This window comes from Delphinus delphis, chromosome 8, assembly GCF_949987515.2.
Source record: "Delphinus delphis chromosome 8, mDelDel1.2, whole genome shotgun sequence".
Lineage (NCBI taxonomy): Eukaryota > Metazoa > Chordata > Mammalia > Artiodactyla > Delphinidae > Delphinus > Delphinus delphis.
Genome location: NC_082690.1, coordinates 23,961,988 through 23,980,971, shown reverse-complemented (window position 1 = coordinate 23,980,971; position 18,984 = coordinate 23,961,988). Strand labels below are relative to the sequence as shown.

Below are 18,984 nucleotides of genomic sequence, written 5' to 3'. Positions count from 1 at the left end.
GTAGTCGCGGAGAGTGGGGGCTACTCTTCACTGTGGTGTGCAGGTCTCTCATTGCGGTGGCTTCTCTTGTGGAGCACGGGCTCTAGGGCTCTCGGGCTTCAGTAGTTGTGGCATGCAGGCTCAGTAGATGTGGCTCGCAGGCTCTAGAGCATAGGCTCAGTAGTTGTGGCGCATGGGCTTAGTTGCTCTGCAGCATGTGGGATCTTCCCGAACCAGGGCTCGAACCCATGTCGCCTGCATTGGCAGGCGGATTCTTAACCACTGCACCACCAGGGAAGCCCCAGCCATCATTTTTTATATTTCTTCAGAAGACTGCTTAAATTTCAGTATTTTCCATGAAACCTAGCATCACTCTGTGTCATTTGCTGGGGCATTGTTGAAGCCATCAGGTATCCCTTCTTTCCAAGAAAATGTGCCTCAAACTCCCCCTTCCCTTATCCCTTTCTCTGAGACTTTCAGTGCATCTGATTTCAACTCTAATGTTGCCCCAGACCATTAGGACAGGTCTATGGAACATAAACAGTTTCTGAGGTTTGCATTTATAGCCTTCAATACCTGTAAAGCAAGTTGGTCTATTTCTGTTTTGTCCTTCAAACATGAGTAGTCATATTTAGATAGTTTTAGTGCTTCCCAGGGGACCACTAGAACAGTATATTAATATACCTAATGTTTGATTTGTGCTAAAAGGTAACAGAGCATTTACTTACCTTATTCCATTCAGTGCACCTTAGCCCAAGAACAAAGAATATCTATCTCCATTATAGATAAGAATGGAGCCTTCAGTGCTCAAACTGTAAAAAAGTGTACTTATTGCATTCAAAGCAGAAGACTGTTTCTTTTAAAACATTAGAATAGTGTTACTTTGAATTATTAGGTTAAAGTACACAAGCAGAGCCTGGTGCTAGATAAATATTTATTGAATGACTACACTTTTAGTTGGGCATTTTCTTTTAGGCACTAAAACTGCTAATCCAGTTTTGAATGCCCTTTTGTCATCATTAATCCTTGTGCAACACAATATTGTTAAACAGAAACCAGGTGTCTTTTCACTGAAGGACGGAAAATGTTTCTTGTATGAGATTAAGCATTGAGTTTTTCACTTGAGTGCATGTGTGTATGTTGTTTTACATTGGTCACCTGATAAATTTTGTGCATTGCTTAATCACTGGATTGAAATATACACATAGGAACTCTTGAAAAGGAAGAGTTTTTAGAAACTCTTAAGTATTCCATTCCACTGTTTTTACAGATTTTTTTTCTATGTGACTTCTTTTTTACATTTGACTGAAATTACTCTCATTGTGGCTGAGGCCCGTTTTTCCCTCTCCTATCAAAACGAGCTTGTATCTTTCTAACTAGTTAACCTTTACAACCTCACATTTGAAAACTCAGTTTTCTTTATTCTTCACACAGTAATCATCCCAGTTTTCTTTTTGTTCTTCACAGATTTTTCACTCCTCGGTTATCTTAATGTTTCTCTGAGCCCTAAAACTCTATCTTAAATTTGAATTTCTTATTAATATTTTAATTATGTTATCACATCTGTTTACAAATTTGAATTAATGGAGTCAAATTTAGGTTTTGTTGTGTTTTAAGTGTTCTAAAATAATCTTTTAGCCATGGAAACAAAGAAGTCTTTTCCTGCCGAGGAATAAAATTAGCAGTGGATTGGTTTTTGGAAAGAGGCCACAAGGATGTTACCGTCTTTGTTCCTGCTTGGAGGAAAGAGCAGTCCCGACCTGACGCGCTCATCACAGGTGAGCCCGCAAGCTTCCGTGTGTACCTGAGCCAGTGTCTTGCTGAATAATCTGTGTGTCTGCTTCTGTTTACTAAGTTTGTGTGACTGCCACATTCACTTGGGTGGGACATTAAAGTTATTTTCGAGTTTAAAAACTATTGGGTTATGTTAACTAAACAGTAATTCTTGCTACATAAGCCAGTTCTTTTTTTTTTCATTTGGAAACTTTTTACTTCAAATTTTGTAAAAATTCTGACTTTTAGAGACATGCTAGGAGTCAAGAGGCCTAGATTCAAATTCCAACTGTGCTAGGTACTGTCCATGGCACTTTGAGCAGCACATTGACCCTCTTTGGACCCCAGTTTTCTCATCTGCTGTATGAAATTAGGTGGTAATCAAATTCTAGTGACTGCAGATCAATAAAGACCTGTGAGATCCTGGGAGCATGCTGTCTGGTGTCAAGTAGAGGAAATGACTCGATCCCAATAAAGTATCAGTATTTTGCATTATCTTGTAATTTTTAAATGTATGAGTTTCAGGCAGAGGTGTCCCCTGTAACTGTTAATTATTGCTGCCAAACATTTTGCTCAAGTCAGTGATTCTCAACTGGCACCCAACCCCTCCTGCCCCTCTCTTCCCCAACATTAACAAAACTGAGGAACCTGTGTGAAGAAAACAACAGCACTTGTCAAATCAATGCAATCCCTATCAAATTGCCAACGGCATTTTTCATAGAACTAAAAGAAAACATTTTACAATTTGTATGGAAACAAAAAAGACCCAGAATAACAAAAGCAATCTTGAGAAAAAAAAAACAGAGCTGGAGGAATCAGGCTCCCTGACTTCAGACTATACTACAAAGCTACAGTAATCAAGACAATATGGTACTGGAACAAGAACAGAAATATAGATCAGTGGAATAGGATAGAAAGCCCAGAGATAAACCCATGCACCTATGGTTACCTCATCTATGACAAAGGAAGAGAGAATATACAGTGGAGCAAAGACAGCCTCTTCAATAAGTGGTCCTGAGAAAACTGGACAGCTACATGTAAAAGTATGAAATTAGAACACTCCCTAACACCATACACAAAAATAAACTCAAAATGGATTAAAGACCTAAATGTAAGGCCAGACACTATAAACCTCTTAGAGGAAAACATAGGCAGTACACTCTTTGACATAAATCGCAGCAAGATCTTTTTTGACCCACCTCCAACAGTAATGAGAGTAAAAACAAAAATAAACAAATGAGACCTAATTAAACTTAAATGCTTTTGCACAGCAAAGGAAACCATAAACAAGACAAAAAGACAACCCTCAGAATGGGAGAAAATATTTTCAAACAAAGCAACTGACAAAGCATTAATCTCCAAAATATACAAAGAGCTGATGCAGCTCAATATCAAAAAAGCAAACAACCCAATCAAAAAATGGGCAGAAGACCTAAATAGACATTTCTCCAAAGAAGACGTACAGATGGCCAGCAAACACATGAAAAGATGCTCAACATCACTAATTATTAGAGAAATGCAAATCAAAACTACAATGAGATATCACCTCACACCGGTCAGAATGGCCATCATCACAAAATCTACAAACAATAAATGCGGGAGAGGGTGTGGAGAAAAGGGAACCCTCTTGCAGTGTTGGTGGAAGTGTAAATTGATGCAGCCACTATGGAGAACAGTATGGAGGTTCCTTAGAAAACTAAAAACAGAGCTACCATATGACCCAGCGATCCCACTACTGGGCATATACCCTGAGAAGACCATAATTCAAAGAGAGACATGTACCACAGTGTTCATTGCAGCACTATTTACAATAGCCAGGACATAGAAACAACCTAAATGTTCATCAACAGAGGAATGGATAAAGATGTAGTACATATATACAATGGAATATTACTCAGCCACAAAAAGGAACGAATTTGGATCATTTGTAGAGGTGGGGATGGACCTAGAGACTGTTATACAGAGTGAAGTAAGCCAGAAAGAGAAAAGCAAATATATATTAACGCATATATGTGGAACAACCTAAATGTTCATCAACAGAGGAATGGATAAAGATGTAGTACATATATACAATGGAATATTACTCAGCCATAAAAAGGAACGCAATTGGATCATTTGTAGAGGCGGGGATGGACCTAGAGACTGTTATACAGAGTGAAGTAAGTCAGAAAGAGAAAAGCAAATATATATTAACGCATATATGTGGAATCTGAGACCAATGGTATAGACGATCTTATTTACAAAGCAGAAATAGAGACACAGACATAGAGAACAAACATATGGATACCAAGGGGGAAGTGGGGGGTGGAATGAATTAGGAGATTGGGATTGACATATATACACTATGATACTATGTATAAAATAGATAACTAATGAGAACCTCCTGTATAACAGGGAACTCTACTCAGTGCTCTGTGGTGACCTAAATGGGGAGGAAATCAAAAAAAGAGGGGATATATGTATATGTATAGCTGATTCACTTTGCTGTACAGTAGAAACTAACACAACCTTGTAAAGCAACTATACTCCAATAAAAATAAAAACAAATGGAGTGACCACCCACCATGTACCCCAAGGGAAGATTATTTTATTTTTATCTATAATTATTAAATTTTATTAAATTAGAATAAGAATCCATAGACAAGTTATGGTGGAACTCAGAGCCATGGAATCAGACCCTAGCCTATATAAACTGTAGCGTGGGAGGGGTGGGCATAATTCAGTTGGCCGTACCAAGACATTGGATAACTCTTTGGAAAAAATATACATATTTAGATCCTTATCTTACACCATATAATGCAGATGGTTGAAGAATTAATTGTCAAAAATCTCCATTAGAGATTATAAATGTCTTTGAGTGGCTGGGGAAGACCTTTCTAAAATTAAAATTTTAGAAGAAATTGTGAAAGGAAAGATAGATTTAATTGGATCAAACTTCTGTATTTTGGGACGTCCTCTTAACAGTGAGAAAATTTTTTTATTTGCTTAAGAAAAAGTACAACAAATAAACAAAGAATCCATGTCCTGAACATATAAAGAGCTCCTACACACTGATAAAACAGTATATAATTGGTAACGTAGTAGGAATAGACAGTTCACGGAAGAATGCAAGTGCTAGATAAGACGAAAAAGTGTTCAACCTCATTAGTAATTAAAGAAATGAAAAAAAAATGAAAAAAAAAAGAAATGAATATTTTAAAAACTGTTATTTTTTTACCCATCAAATTAGCAGGGATTTAAAAACTGATAATACTCAGTGCCCGGAGGGAGTTACTCCTATACTGATGTGGAAATGTAGATCATTACAACCTTTCAGGAAAAGTTTGATCTTAAAGTGTAAATACTTCGATCTACTAGTTCCCCTTCTAGGAATAATTCCGCAGAAAATAAACAGAGGTACAGGCAAAGATTTTAGACCACAAATACATCCAGTACAATATTAGTTAGAAAAAAAAATGGAAGAAAAACATACATTCATTAGAAGAATGGCTCAATAAATAAGTATATATCTATATGATAGAATATGTAGTATTAGAATATTTAGGCAGAATTTTTAATGATCTCAGGAAGTGCTATCTTACGTAAAAGGCAGCCTTTGTTATTGTGTGTGTGTGCACATATACATACATACATACATATATACACGTGTATAGAAGGAAAAAATACACAGAAAATGATTAGAAGGAAATATGCCAAAATATTAACAGTAATTGCCTCTGGGTCATGTCCTTATGATCTCTTATTTTCTCCCTACTTCTTACTTTTTCTTACTTTCCCAATTTTTTACAGGAAACTACAATACGTTAATAATCAGGGAAAAGATAAACTGAAAAAGAAAAAACAATGTTTAAACACGTAAATGAAAGCTTCTTGAGTGTGAAAGGAATATGAGATCAAGAAGGGAAAATGGTACTACTCAGTGTGAGATGTGGCTGAGTTTAATTTTTAAAATACCAGCACGCCAGGTCTCTGGAACTCATCAGTATGCAGTTTACTTTGTAAAATGTGTACCACTGTAATCAGAGGTTGTTAGGTGTTTTCTCCCCCAGGTAATAATTCTTTTGACTAAAACCCTCAACCAGATAATGCCTGGTAAATTGAATAGTCCAGTCTGTTTTCACCATACCAAAAAAGAAACTTGATAAGAAATATTTTAAAGTCCTCAGTATAGATTCAAACTAGCGCGTTAGCCAGGCTTCCATTGATTGAATAAATATTTAACAAGCAAGCACGAGGCTATGTATCAGATACTGTGCTAGGAACTAGAGATTCAGTTAACTTACCAGCTAGACTGACTTCATATTTATTTAGGTTAGGACTATTTATCCCAATTAATTAGCACTAATTTTCTTCCTAATTAGTGTCCTTTTAACCTCCTTAGCTGGTAAAGAAATGCAAATTAAGCAAGATGGTGATGACTATTAGGCCACCACCTCACTCCTCCAGTCGCTTCCAGGATCCAGGCATATCCTATACAAGTAAACACAAATAAAGGGCCACGGATTATGCATGAACATGGACAGTGAATAAACTGGAAGCCCTCAAAATACACATCTTTAAGTAGCTTACATATTCCTTTCACAGACATTTATTGAGGATCTACTGATGTGCTAATATGTCCTTGTGCTGAGTGCTGATGGGCACACAGATAAATGAGCCCTCAAAGTGTTTGTTAGGGGGCACACAAAATAACTATAATATGGCAAATCCTGTGGCTGAGACTGGGCTTTTGATTTTGTATTGGTTTTCTGTGATTTTCAAAAGATTTTCAAAAGAGATCAATAATTACACGCATCTATTAGTCAAAATCAAGTTGAAGGACACAGTGTTTATTGAGAGCTTGCCCGGCACTCTACTAGGTGCTTTTACATGTGATAACTCATTGACTCCTCGTGGCCTACAATCTGCATTTGAGGACATGACAGAGCAGGTTCAATAAGACCACGATTGCCAGATAGAGAAAGTGGCAGAACCTGAGATTTATCCACGAGTTGCTGACTTTGACATTCATATTTCTTCCACTTCTACTCTGCTGCTTTCCTAAACCAAAGTTCTGGTCTTAATGAACTCATTTGTCTGGAACGTCATGAAGTCTGTATGCCAAGCTGACCCATGTCACTCTTCCTTCCCCCTCCCCCCGCACCCTGCTCATACTTCTCTTGTGGCGATCACAGCCCCTGCTCTCCCAGTTTACAGGCTCGTCCGGCCCAATAACTTGAGGCCTCCTTGAGGAGAAAGTGTTCTTCATCTTGAGGGCCATTGACACTTAGACAGCACATACCATAGAGTAGGCATGTAGTGATCATCTGCTGAAAAGAGAGATTTTTTTTTTAATTAGTAACTCCAGTTAATAAGCATTGAGGAGAAGTGAGCCTTTGTTTTAAAAAATTCATGACATCTGTCAGCTTATACCCAGCACTCTGTGCCAGAATTTACAGGGGTGGGGAGTCAGGGAGTGGAAAAGCAAAGGTAGGAAGGAAGGCATGGTGAGGAGAGAATTTTATCATTAATCAAAATATGAGTTCTGGCACCTTTTTTTTTTAAAAAACCACTAACAAGTCAGTAGAATTAGAAAGTACTGAAAGAGTGTGCCCACCAAAGAGAAAATGGGCATTCCCCTACCTGTCCATATTTAATCAATGTCTGTTTTCCCCATATAATCACTTCTAATTTCTTATTCACTCAGTCCAGCCCCACAAGACTGCTGGCCTTTGTTAGCACCTGCTTCACAGGAAAGGACACAGAATGCAGAATAGCCATGTCCAGAACAACAGTTCTGACCTCACTGCCTGCTTCCTTTTTGAACCTTCTGCATCTTAAGACTCTTCCCTTTGCTACCTCCACCTCTTCTACTTTTCAAACTCTCCCACCATCACATCCACTAGTTAGAAAACGAGCACTACAGAATAAACAAATTTGGGGGAAAGAATCTGTTGCTCACACCGGAACCCAACACACCTGCTTCATTAGGATGGCGTAGTGCTAGGGATGTGTGAGAAGTTGGTTCACAGTGTAGAGCTGCGGGCTCCAGCTATCAAGCAAAAGCTTTATGTAATGAAAATCAGAATTTGCTCAGTCATGTTCAGGTTTTATGCTTTTAAACTTTTCATGTTTTTCAGGTTCACTTTTTTGGCTATTTTTTAAACCTTTTTTATTGAAAATCCTGAAGAAAAACTATTACTGGGAGTTACAAATTTGCTACATCTACAAACTGTAAATCATAATCCCTAGTTAAGTGGTTACAGGTATCCAGTTCATGTTATAAACACTCACTTTGTATGAAGGTTGCGAGATGTGTTTTGTATGTACTTATTACTGAAATTCTACCCTGATTATTCCTGCAGATCAAGAAGTTCTACGCAAATTAGAGAAGGAGAAAATCCTGGTGTTCACACCGTCCCGGAGAGTGCAGGGGAGGCGAGTGGTGTGCTATGATGACAGGTTCATCGTGAAGCTGGCGTTTGAGTCGGATGGTATAATTGTATCCAATGATAACTACAGGGATTTGGCAAATGAGAAACCAGAATGGAAAAAGTTCATAGATGAGCGACTATTAATGTATTCATTTGTCAATGACAAGTAAGTAAAACCACTTACTTACAGTAACACTGCTTCCCTGAAAATATAACTATCCCTGGGCAGCTGCTACAGAAGCCCTCTCTCTTTGCCACTGACCAGACCTAAGACAGTTTCTTCCAACCACTGATGTCCCCACTAATCCTCAGTGAGAGTAAGAAAACGGCAGAGTCCTGCCTCGGGAGGCCCTGTGTGAGTCGCAGGCTGCCCTTCCCCATAAGTGACTAGCAGAGCAGGTCTTCTGCGGCTGAGTGACTGGGAGTAACTGACACAGGGAGACTGGCCATCTTCAGAGGATGCAGATGTAGAACATACTGACCGCTAGAACCCTGCCTTTTGAAATCGACTTAGAGCATTGAGAACTTACTTCAATATATGATTTTTGAAATATATGATTTTTAAAAATTTAAAGCAATATAAGACTAGTCACGATTAAGTTGATGAATGGACAGATGACATGAACAAGATTGTCTCCTGAGAAATAAGTACCCAAGGATCAGTTCACCCACACAGTTCAAACCCATGTTTTCCAAGGGTCAACTGTATTTACAAATATGTGGGAAAGGCTCACCTGTTGATCATCAAAAATGCAAACTAAATCTACGAAGAGTATATTTTTTCACCCATTTAATTCATAAAATTAAAAAACTTTTTTGCATATGCCTTATGCCGATGCAGGGGACACGGGTTCTGCCCCGGTCCAGGAAGATCCCACATGCCTCCGCGGAGCAGCTGGGCCTGTGAGCCATGGCCACTGAGCCTGCGCGTCCAGAGCCTGTTCTCCGCAACGGGAGAGGTCACAAGAGTGAGAGGTCCGCGTACCACAAAAAAAAAAAAAAATACCCTCTCAAACCAATAATCTCATTTCTTAGAGTATATAATGAGGAAAAAAGGAAGCCCAAATATGTTCATTTCTGTATATTTATAATTGCAAGACTTCAAAGGCAACTAAAGTTACTATAGAGAAAACAATTAAATTGCAATACATCTCCTAGTGGAATATTATTCAGCTATTCAGAATTATGATTATGAAAGCTGTTAAGAAACATGGAAAAATATTTATGTTAAAAAGACAAAGCATAAAATTACATCTGTGTTTGTAAAGTGATATGTACATACAGGAAAATGACTAAAATGCAACACGTAACTGGAAAATAATTGTGTTAAGATTGTAGGATTGAGTGATTTTGTCTTCTATTTTTAAACTTTTCGTGTTGCCATATTGTTTTTATAATAATCTTAAACATCATAGTTGCTAAGTGTTATTACTCAGGCATGTTGACACTCCCTTAATAGTTCAAACATTATTCACATTTTATGGGTAAACACTTGGTTTATTTCATGTTCAAACAGTGACATAACTAGTAGTCAAACTGCAATCATAACCTTGTTACAGTATTCATGCCATGAATTCTTGCTTCCATTGGACAATTAATCCAAAATAATAAGTTTATTTCCGTAAGATTTTTTTCTATCTCAGCTGAGAAGCACCTTATTATAGGGGGCAGAGAATGAATGTGGAATTAGACAAATTGAATCTTGACTAGGCCATGTGAACAGAGATAAAAATACTCAATTCATCTAAGCCTAGATTAGAAAAGTGTATTCATCTGTAACGTGGAACTAACACTTCAAGGGTAAATTGTGAGGATGAGATGTAGTGACGTGTGCAGGGTGTCCAACATGTACTAGATGTTTGGGTAGTTTCAGTCTTCCCGTTCCTCTCTCCCACCTCTCCCTTCTGTCCCTCAGCTGATCCTCCTGGCGCCCACCTGCCTCATATTGCTTCACAAGATTAATGTTCATAAAACTTCTCCTAAAATGTCATTGTAGTCATTTTCTAAAGTCCTTACAAAATTCCAAGACTAAGAAAAGGAAGAATTAATTAGAACATGGTAGGCTCAAAACTTACTTGAATTAAAACAAATACAGGTTCAGCTTGAAACATTTTAATTTTGTTTTCATTAAGAAAAGAAAACTTCCTGTACTGTTTTTTTATCCTATCAATGTTTTATTATCTTTTTAAATTTATTCATTTATTTTTGGCTGTGTTGGGTCTTCGTTGCTGCATGCAGGCTTTCTCTAGTTGTGGCGAGCTGGGGCTACTCTTCGTTGTGGTGCGCAGGCTTCTCACTGCGGCGGCTTCTCTTGTTACAGAGCATGGGCTTTAGGCGCGCAGGCTTCAGCAGTTGTGGCACACAGGCTCAGTAGTTTTGGCTCACAGGCTCTAGAGCACAGGCTCAGTAGTTGTGGCGCGTGGGCTTAGTTGCTCCGCGGCATGTGGGATCTTCCCGGACCAGGGCTCAAACCCGTGTGCCCTGCATTGGCAGGCGGATTCTTATCCACTGCGCCACAAGGGAAGTCCCTATCCTATAAATGTTGAATCAAAATACTTGGATTAAAATTTCAAAAAAATACCTTGGGGTGAATAATCTTTACACTCTGTCTTTAGAATTAAATTGTCAGCCTCCTACTTAGGTATAATTTTGTATTATATCCATGACAGGTTCATGCCCCCAGATGACCCTCTTGGCAGACATGGTCCAAGCCTGGATAATTTTCTGAGGAAGAAACCTATTGTTCCTGAACACAAAAAGCAGCCTTGTCCATATGGTAACTTTCTTTATGAGTATTTAATACATGCCTTTAGAACACAATATATTGTTAAACTTTTGCTGTTAAAAATAAATTTGGATGGCATATAGTATGTGGTTCTTTTGAATGTAATTAAATTTAAGAAAGTCTATGTGAAAAAATTATTATTTTTACCTAGCTGGGTTCAACACATATGCATTTCCCTGAATTAAAACATGGTTTTGGTTAACTCTACATGAAGTAAGTTTTCAGGTAGATAAAAATTTGGGGTTCTTTCATCTAGCTACACATCAGATTAGCTTGGTTTTTTCACATCACGGCAGTACATTATGTTCTGCAAAACAGAATGTCCTACTGATTGCAGAGTCATAGTGGAAGAGAAGAGGCAGGTAGGAATTAAGGACACAGGGTATTAACCAAAACTCTGGAGGTGATTGTTACTCATTCAGCCAACTTTCTTATTGCTCTTGATAGTGCCGACGGGGGAAGACTGAAAGGCGGCATTTCTCAGAAACAAGTAGCGGAGTAGCAGTGAGCACAGCTCTCATTTCTGCCCTTGTTTCTTCTTCACGTTAAAAGAGCAGTGCCACACTGGGTGTCCAGGGTCTGATGGAATGAATGGCCCTTTGCCTAACTGATTTTACTCTTCACAGGAAAGAAGTGTACCTATGGACACAAGTGCAAATATTATCATCCAGAAAGGGGCAGTCAGCCTCAGCGGTCAGTGGCTGATGAACTGCGTGCCATGTCTAGAAACACAGCAGCCAAAACTGCAAATGAAGGAGGACTGGTGAAAAGCAACAGTGTCCCCTGCAGCACTAAAGCCGACAGCACTTCCGATGTTAAGCGAGGTGCTCCAAAGAGGCAATCGGATCCAAGCATAAGGACTCAAGTCTACCAAGACCTAGAGGAAAAGCTTCCCACCAAAAACAAACTGGAAACCAGGTCTGTACCTTCCTTAGTTAGTATACCGGCTACTTCTACCGCAAAACCCCAAAGCACTACATCTTTAAGCAATGGCCTTCCATCTGGAGTTCATTTCCCACCTCAGGATCAAAGATCACAGGGACAATATCCTCCAATGTTGATGGCAACCAAAAATCATGGAACGCCAATGCCTTATGAACAGTATCCAAAATGTGACTCGCCTGTCGACATCGGATATTATTCCATGTTGAATGCATATTCAAATCTGAGTATCTCAGGCCCACGAAGTCCTGAAAGGCGTTTCTCCTTAGACACAGACTATAGGATAAGCTCTGTCGCCTCTGACTGCAGCAGTGAAGGGAGCATGAGCTGCGGGAGCAGTGACTCGTATGTGGGGTACAGTGACCGCTCCTATGTCAGTTCTCCTGACCCGCAGCTGGAGGAGAATCTGAAGTGTCAACACATGCACCCTCACAGCCGCCTTAATTCTCAGCCCTTCCTGCAGAATTTCCACGACCCCTTAACCAGAGTGCAGAGTTACAGTCACGAAGAACCAAAGTACCATCACAAACCTCCCCTCCCACACCTGGCCGTGCACCTGCAGCACGCCGCCGTGGGGGCCCGGTCCAGCTATCCTGGCGATTACCCGTCTCCTCCGAGTTCAGCGCACTCGAAGGCACCACACCTGGGGCGGTCCTTGGTGGCCACGAGAATAGACAGCATTTCTGACTCTCGGCTGTATGACAGTTCTCCTTCCAGACAAAGAAAGCCTTACACCCGCCAGGAAGGGCTGGGAAGCTGGGATAGGCAGAGCTACGGGATCGATGTGTATGGCTACCGGCAGACTTATTCTTTGCCTGACACCTCCACGCAGCCGTGTTACGAGCAGTTCACCTTCCAGAGCCTCCCTGAGCAGCCGGAGCCCACCTGGCGCATCCCGTACTGCGGAGTGCCGCAAGACCCCCCCAGGTACCAAGACAGCCGAGAAAAGATTTATATCAACTTGTGCAACATCTTCCCACCTGACCTTGTGAGAATTGTCATGAAAAGGAACCCTCACATGACAGATGCCCAGCAGCTGGCTGCAGCCATTTTAGTGGAGAAATCACAGCTGGGTTATTGAAAGATGATGCATCTTTGTGGTGTTTAGTAGTTTTTTGTTCAGCTCAAATGCTGAGGGAGGTTTGCTACAATAGCACATGTGATCTCCTTCTCAGCAAGGAGGTTATATAGTATCCATTTATGTGAAATACTGTATCATGGAATCTGTATGTATAGCCCCACATAGTGGAAGTATCACGGGATTGCTTTACATTCAAACTTTTTTTTAACATTTCCTTTTTAAAGCTATATCCTTGGCTGGAGATTTTTCCAGTTTGATTTATTAGATGTATCTGTGATCTTTGATATTAATCTTTGGTGCATCAGGGGTTTATATGCAGCACTTTTTATCCTTGTTTCATGTTTTATTAACTTGGTGTTTGTCTATCAATTGCAAGCAATTACAATACCTTTAGAATGTTGAACATTTGACTAGACCTAGCAAACTATTTTTTCAAGCCAAGCATAATTGGAATCTTTTACAGCTTTTTAAGTTATTTTTATTTGGGGAAAGTGGGCTTCTTTGTGCTATAATCATTATTTATAGAAACAAAGATATACTACAGCACTGACTTTATATTTTAAACAAAATGAAAGTTACCAGTTTATGTTGAAATGGGTAACAGTATATATTAGAATGATTTACAGTATGGCACTTTTCGTTGTTTTATTTTCGTTTGGATTTTCTGTGTTAAGTAATTTGTTAATTTAATATGGTTGATTTAAAGGAAAGCAGATGCAATCAATGGAAAAAATTGTTTCCATTTTTTTTTTTATAAAAAAGGCAAAAGCCATCAACTGTTACAGTTTAGAGCTTTGTTATCCAGCTATGATGTGCTTCTGGACAGTAGAAATGGAATTGAATTCCTAGACTTCCATTAACCTGTATTTTTTAATGTGTTTGTCTTTTTGTTTTGGGGCACAATACTGGATAAAATAACCCTTTTGCAGTACTTGCCTGTTTTTAACGAATCTAATTATTCTCAATGCAACTTTTATATTTAATATACCCTTTAGCTTTCCTGCTATTTATCAAGGCTGGCCTGAGGTGGTTTTATGTGTTGAGGATATGCAACATTTATTGATACTGCACTATAGAAATGGTGATGCAGGAGTTGTAAATGGTAACTTAAAATTTTTGTAAAATACTGTATATTTTCCATTTTCCTGAAGGTAGTTTTTTGGGGGGGCCTGTTATATTATTAAGGCCAGATTCTTGCCACAAATAGTGTAGTTTTAGATACAGACTAAAGTCTGTTCTCGTATTAGTAAGGGATATTTCTGGTTTCAAAGTCATGGGTTTTGCTGAGCGTGGATTCGTTTCTGTCGCTGGTTAGAAGAGAGATGATGCAATCAGTGGCAGACAATTGTGTGACTGACACGACTTCACCGCTGCCTCCAGTTTTTGAGTTTTACTTAGTGTAACAGACGCATTCCGATCTGTTTCTGGAGTGTGCCTAGATGCCCTGGTTATCCTTATTATTCTACCTGCTACAGTTTGAAGTAAAGCCCTGAAAAACCAGAAAGTACCTTTTACTGTTGATACAAATTGTATCTTTTTAACTATAAGAACTATTTTGATTTGTAGATCTAGTTAAAACACAGATGTGTAACTATGATTAGACTTTTGGGCAACATTTTATCCCTTATTTAAATACAAATTTTTAAAGTAAAATTGAGGTCTAGAATAGGGTAGAAAATAAAAACAATTTAGGTAAATAAAAGTGTCTGTCTTAGTTTTATATATTAAAATATATTAAATGAATTTATTGGCATTTTCTTTCTCCTAAAACTTATCTAGCGTGAACTTAACTTAAAATAAAGGTAAAATGCTGCCTGAAAATAACGTCCAAGCACCTTTGACTAGGACAACATTTTCACTACTCGTGTGACACTGTGTGTCGCATGAAGTAGGATTTGGGTTACAGTAAATGCTTCTAAAAGGCATTGTGCATATTGACATATCCAATAATCTGAACCATGTTCAGCAAACCTAATTCAGGAAAGTGGGGTTCACAGTCGCTGCTGCCGCCTGCTAGGTGAGGTGCCCCTCGCTGCGCCCGCAGAGGATACGGGCACGGCCGCATGGACCCACCGAGGCGTCCTCTGAGCGACCTGCTCACTTGTGAAATCGTTCTCCTGATTTTGTCGGTCACTCTCTGTAACAAGTTTAATGTAGATGCTAACCCAGTGCCAAAAGTAGAGTTACAAACGTGGAGTACCTTTCATCTCAGTCTTATTCTAAGCTTGCTTTTTTTTTTAGTATGAAATCATTTTTAAATTGTACAAGTAGGTTTTGCTTCCATTTTCTTAATTTTTGCATTTGAATTATTTGAAGATTCTGCCAAATTTTATGAAATTTCTTTAAATGAGGTCTTCGGTGAAATGTGTAACACACCCTTTAATTTGACCTCCTCATGTCTGTAGCTAAGTAGCTCTCATTGCTTTCCGGATTTTAGACTATGAAAAAACAGTGGGGCTTGCCGCCACGTGGCCTGACGTGAATAGCTCTGAATAGTCACGCTGAAATCCTGCAGTGTAGTTGACTGTGAGTTAAGAAATAGTTTTCTTATGTCAACAGGAAATTTGTCCCACCCCACCCGCGCTTTTTTTTTGAAGCACCGATGTTGCTTTCAGAGCTTAAGAATGAGATATTTGGCTGACTTTAGATGCAGCAATTTCTTAATTATCTAAAGCAATAAGTAAAAGGATCCATCATTAATTAAATTCAGAGCTGATCCCAAAACTTCATTTTAGCCAAAACTTTCACCTTAATCGTATCTTCAGACTTGCTAACAAATAACCGGAGAGAGGAATGTTAGTAAGTAGTAGAAGTGGTCAACTGATAGAAGAGGAGGATTCAGATTGGAATATTCTGCCCCTGAATAATTGACAGTTGACTGTTTTACACAGTAACTAGCCGGTTTGTTGTCTCTGTGTCTTAGTACAGAGGGAGTAGTACCCAACTGGCCAAATTCTGGCCCTTAGTATTTCCTCCTTTCTTGCATGTGACATCTAAGTTTTCAATTTCCTTTTTGTGATCACTGTATCCTCATAGAGTTTGTCATTGACCTAAACATTTGAAAGAAATGCACACCAGTATAAAATATTTGATACTGGTAGAAACTTGAACTTTGTGTTTTTATGAAAATTCATTTATGAGAATATGTAATATAACTAAAAAGAGTGTTTTTATATATATATATATACATACATGCATACATATTTGTTAAGAAGTATTAAAAATGGGAGAATGTTACGCTTTTGATGGCTAAGTTTTCCTTAATTAAACTGTTTCTTTGAGTTATGGACAACCAAGTCTGGAGTCTGGATGACCAATGATAAGATTTAGAACCACTTGAATGGAAAGCAACTCTTTGCTGGCTTTATTCCTGGTATTTTTAAAGAATTATTTTGATAATTTTAATAGAATGTGTAATTTTAAAACACAAAAAAAAAACTTAAAGTAGTATTGCTTATACAGATAATTATTTAACATGTCTTTTATGGACGTATCTATATGTATATAGACAGTAATATATTTATAAAACAAATATACTCTATGTTGTAGTCATTAGTTTGTAATAGGTGGGAAGATGGCCCTGGATATGTTTGTGTGTGTTTTGAAAACGCTTGAGCTGTCTTTCCCCTGACTTAATGGCATATACCCTAAGGGATATTTGGTTTTTATTATTCTTTTTGCTATTCAACTTCCTTATTCAAGATAAAATAAGATGTACAGTTTCCCGGCCATTCTGTTAGATGTGGCTCATCCATTTTATTATCCTCCAACTCCTGGAAAATTCCTGAGTGACCTGGAATCAAACAGGTTATGGCCAGAGAGATCAGTTATGTTCCAAATATGTTAAACATGGGAACTCAGCTGGGATGTTGAGCTTCTTTGGTATACACCAACAAATAAAATGAAGTATAAAATACATGAACTACACACGTGCATTTGAAGAAGAGAAAGCAGAGTGTTCATAAAAGTAGAGAAACATATGCGTTATTTTAGATTGCTCTGGGAAACCCCCTAGGGCAAGGGTTGACAAGCTTTTTCTGTAAAGGATGGGATAGTAAATAATCCAGGGCTTTGAGAATCATATGGTCTCTATAAACCACTCACCTCTGCCCTTACGGTGTAAAAGCAGCCACAGAAAATATATAAGTGAATGAGTGTGGCTGTATGCCAATGAAACTTTATTTTACAGAAAGGGGCGGCAGGCCCGATTTGGCCTGTGGGCCATAGTTTGCTGATTCCTGCCCTAGAGGGAGAAAAACAGGCATGTTAAGCAGTAAATCCTGAAATATGTTAACGTAAGAAATAATAATTATATTTTAGTTGGCATTCAAAGAAAATCCGTTATTGATGGCCTTCGAAAGATTTGTGAGACAGTCACATATGAAAGCATCTTAATCCACTTATGTTTTTTGCCTGGTCACACCCATTATTTATTAGCGATATTTCTTGTGTTTAACCACCCAAAAAAAGCATTGTGTAAAAAGATGTTGTAATAATTATTGGAGTTTTTTCATGACCTTTCTATTTCTACTGATAAATGGGAATCCTTACATGCCTTTTGTTTTTTTAAGGGCCTAATGGACCAAAAATTCTGTTGTGTTTTGAAAATTAGCATATAATTGGCCATAAAATACTGTAAAGACTGCATTTATCAGTTACATTTTTCTGCTAGTTTTTGATTTCTAAAAAATGACAGATCAAAAATGGTTTTAAAGTAGATCAATATATTGTAAGTTTACATACTGTAACTTTATTCTGTAAAATTAAAAATTGTGACTAGTGTAATTGTGAGTGCACTTGCTGTATTGTGACTCTCTTTATAGGAAACAAAGTGTATCCCTGCTTTCTCTGTCCAAACCTTTAGTATAGATCTTTTTAAGACACTTTAGGACTGTCCTTGGTGAATGATATTCTTAACATTATCCTGTGTGATTTTTAAATTCATTGGAGTACACACCACTGAGCATGTTCATTCACAGTGCTTCATAAATTGTGTTAACATCGTAATATCATTTCCACCGGAACAGTAAAGTTTTGAACATTGCCATCCACTTAAGTAATTATACTTTCTTTTAGGATTGGAATATAACTCTAGCTTTTAACAGGTGTTTACTGTTTTAAATGGTGAATTTTTTTTCTTTAATGCCTTCTGTTCACCTGCTTTCTGCTTCCGTTATAATAACACTTTCGTGTGTTGGAAGCAGCTTTTTCCCTAAGGTCTTTAGTCTTTAAAGGATTTAAAAACAATTTAAGGTTTTGACCACTTGACAATTGGGCAGTAAAAAAAAAAAAAAAAAAAAAAAAAAAGTCTGTGCATGTTTCAATTCAATTTTATAGAATGTGTAAAATTTTTTAAACCATGTACCCAATTTGCCAATTTTCTGTCCAGATATTTCAGGTGAATAACAAATTATTCATTAAAGCTTTTGACCCCTTTCTTGAAGGAGCTTGTGCCTCAAGGGAAAAAGACATTGAAGAGCAATGGTTTGTTTTTATAAAGAATATGTTTTAGATTTCCTAAAGTTTTTGGAAATTATAAACGTCCCAGCTAATACACACATGCACACTTCCGCAGAGATGTGGACACGGCATTGCCAGTGAACCCAGTTACTGCTTTTATCTTTTCCTTCTAGGTTTTCTCCTCCCAAACCAGAGTTGTTTGCTGAGCGTACAAGTTCCAATTTGATCCTTCAAACTTTTCTTATAAGAAAATAAGACAAAGAATATGTTTAGAGCAACCGTCTGATAAACTGATGTGATTCTATTTATCCTATGCCTGTTCTGTGTGTTTGTGTAATGGGATTTTTACAACTCCAAAAAGCGGTATTTTAGACCTACTGGAAATCCGAATAAAAACAGCTATGTGATTCTGCCACTGAGAAAAAACATTAAAAAATTCACTTTTCTTATGGTGGTTTGTTTTTGTTTCATGAAAAACTGGACATGCAGCAGCACAGACACCACATAAGTAAAAGCGTCCTTCCCTAGTCCCACGGCTGGCCTCCCTGCGT

General features: G+C 38.1%; 1 protein-coding gene across 2 annotated transcripts in view; it reads left to right on the top strand.

The window, feature by feature from the left end:
• Positions 1-18,878, top strand: part of ZC3H12C (zinc finger CCCH-type containing 12C) — a 70,105-nt gene extending 51,227 nt beyond the window's left edge. For both annotated transcript variants that reach the window (XM_060017993.1, XM_060017995.1), the window contains exons 3-6: positions 1,618-1,757; positions 8,097-8,331; positions 10,835-10,941; positions 11,577-18,878. In XM_060017993.1, the coding sequence (XP_059873976.1) occupies positions 1,618-1,757; positions 8,097-8,331; positions 10,835-10,941; positions 11,577-12,973 (1,879 nt within the window). In that variant the 3' untranslated portion in view covers positions 12,974-18,878. The remainder of the gene's footprint in view (positions 1-1,617; positions 1,758-8,096; positions 8,332-10,834; positions 10,942-11,576) is intronic.
• Positions 18,879-18,984: the final 106 nt, after the last annotated feature.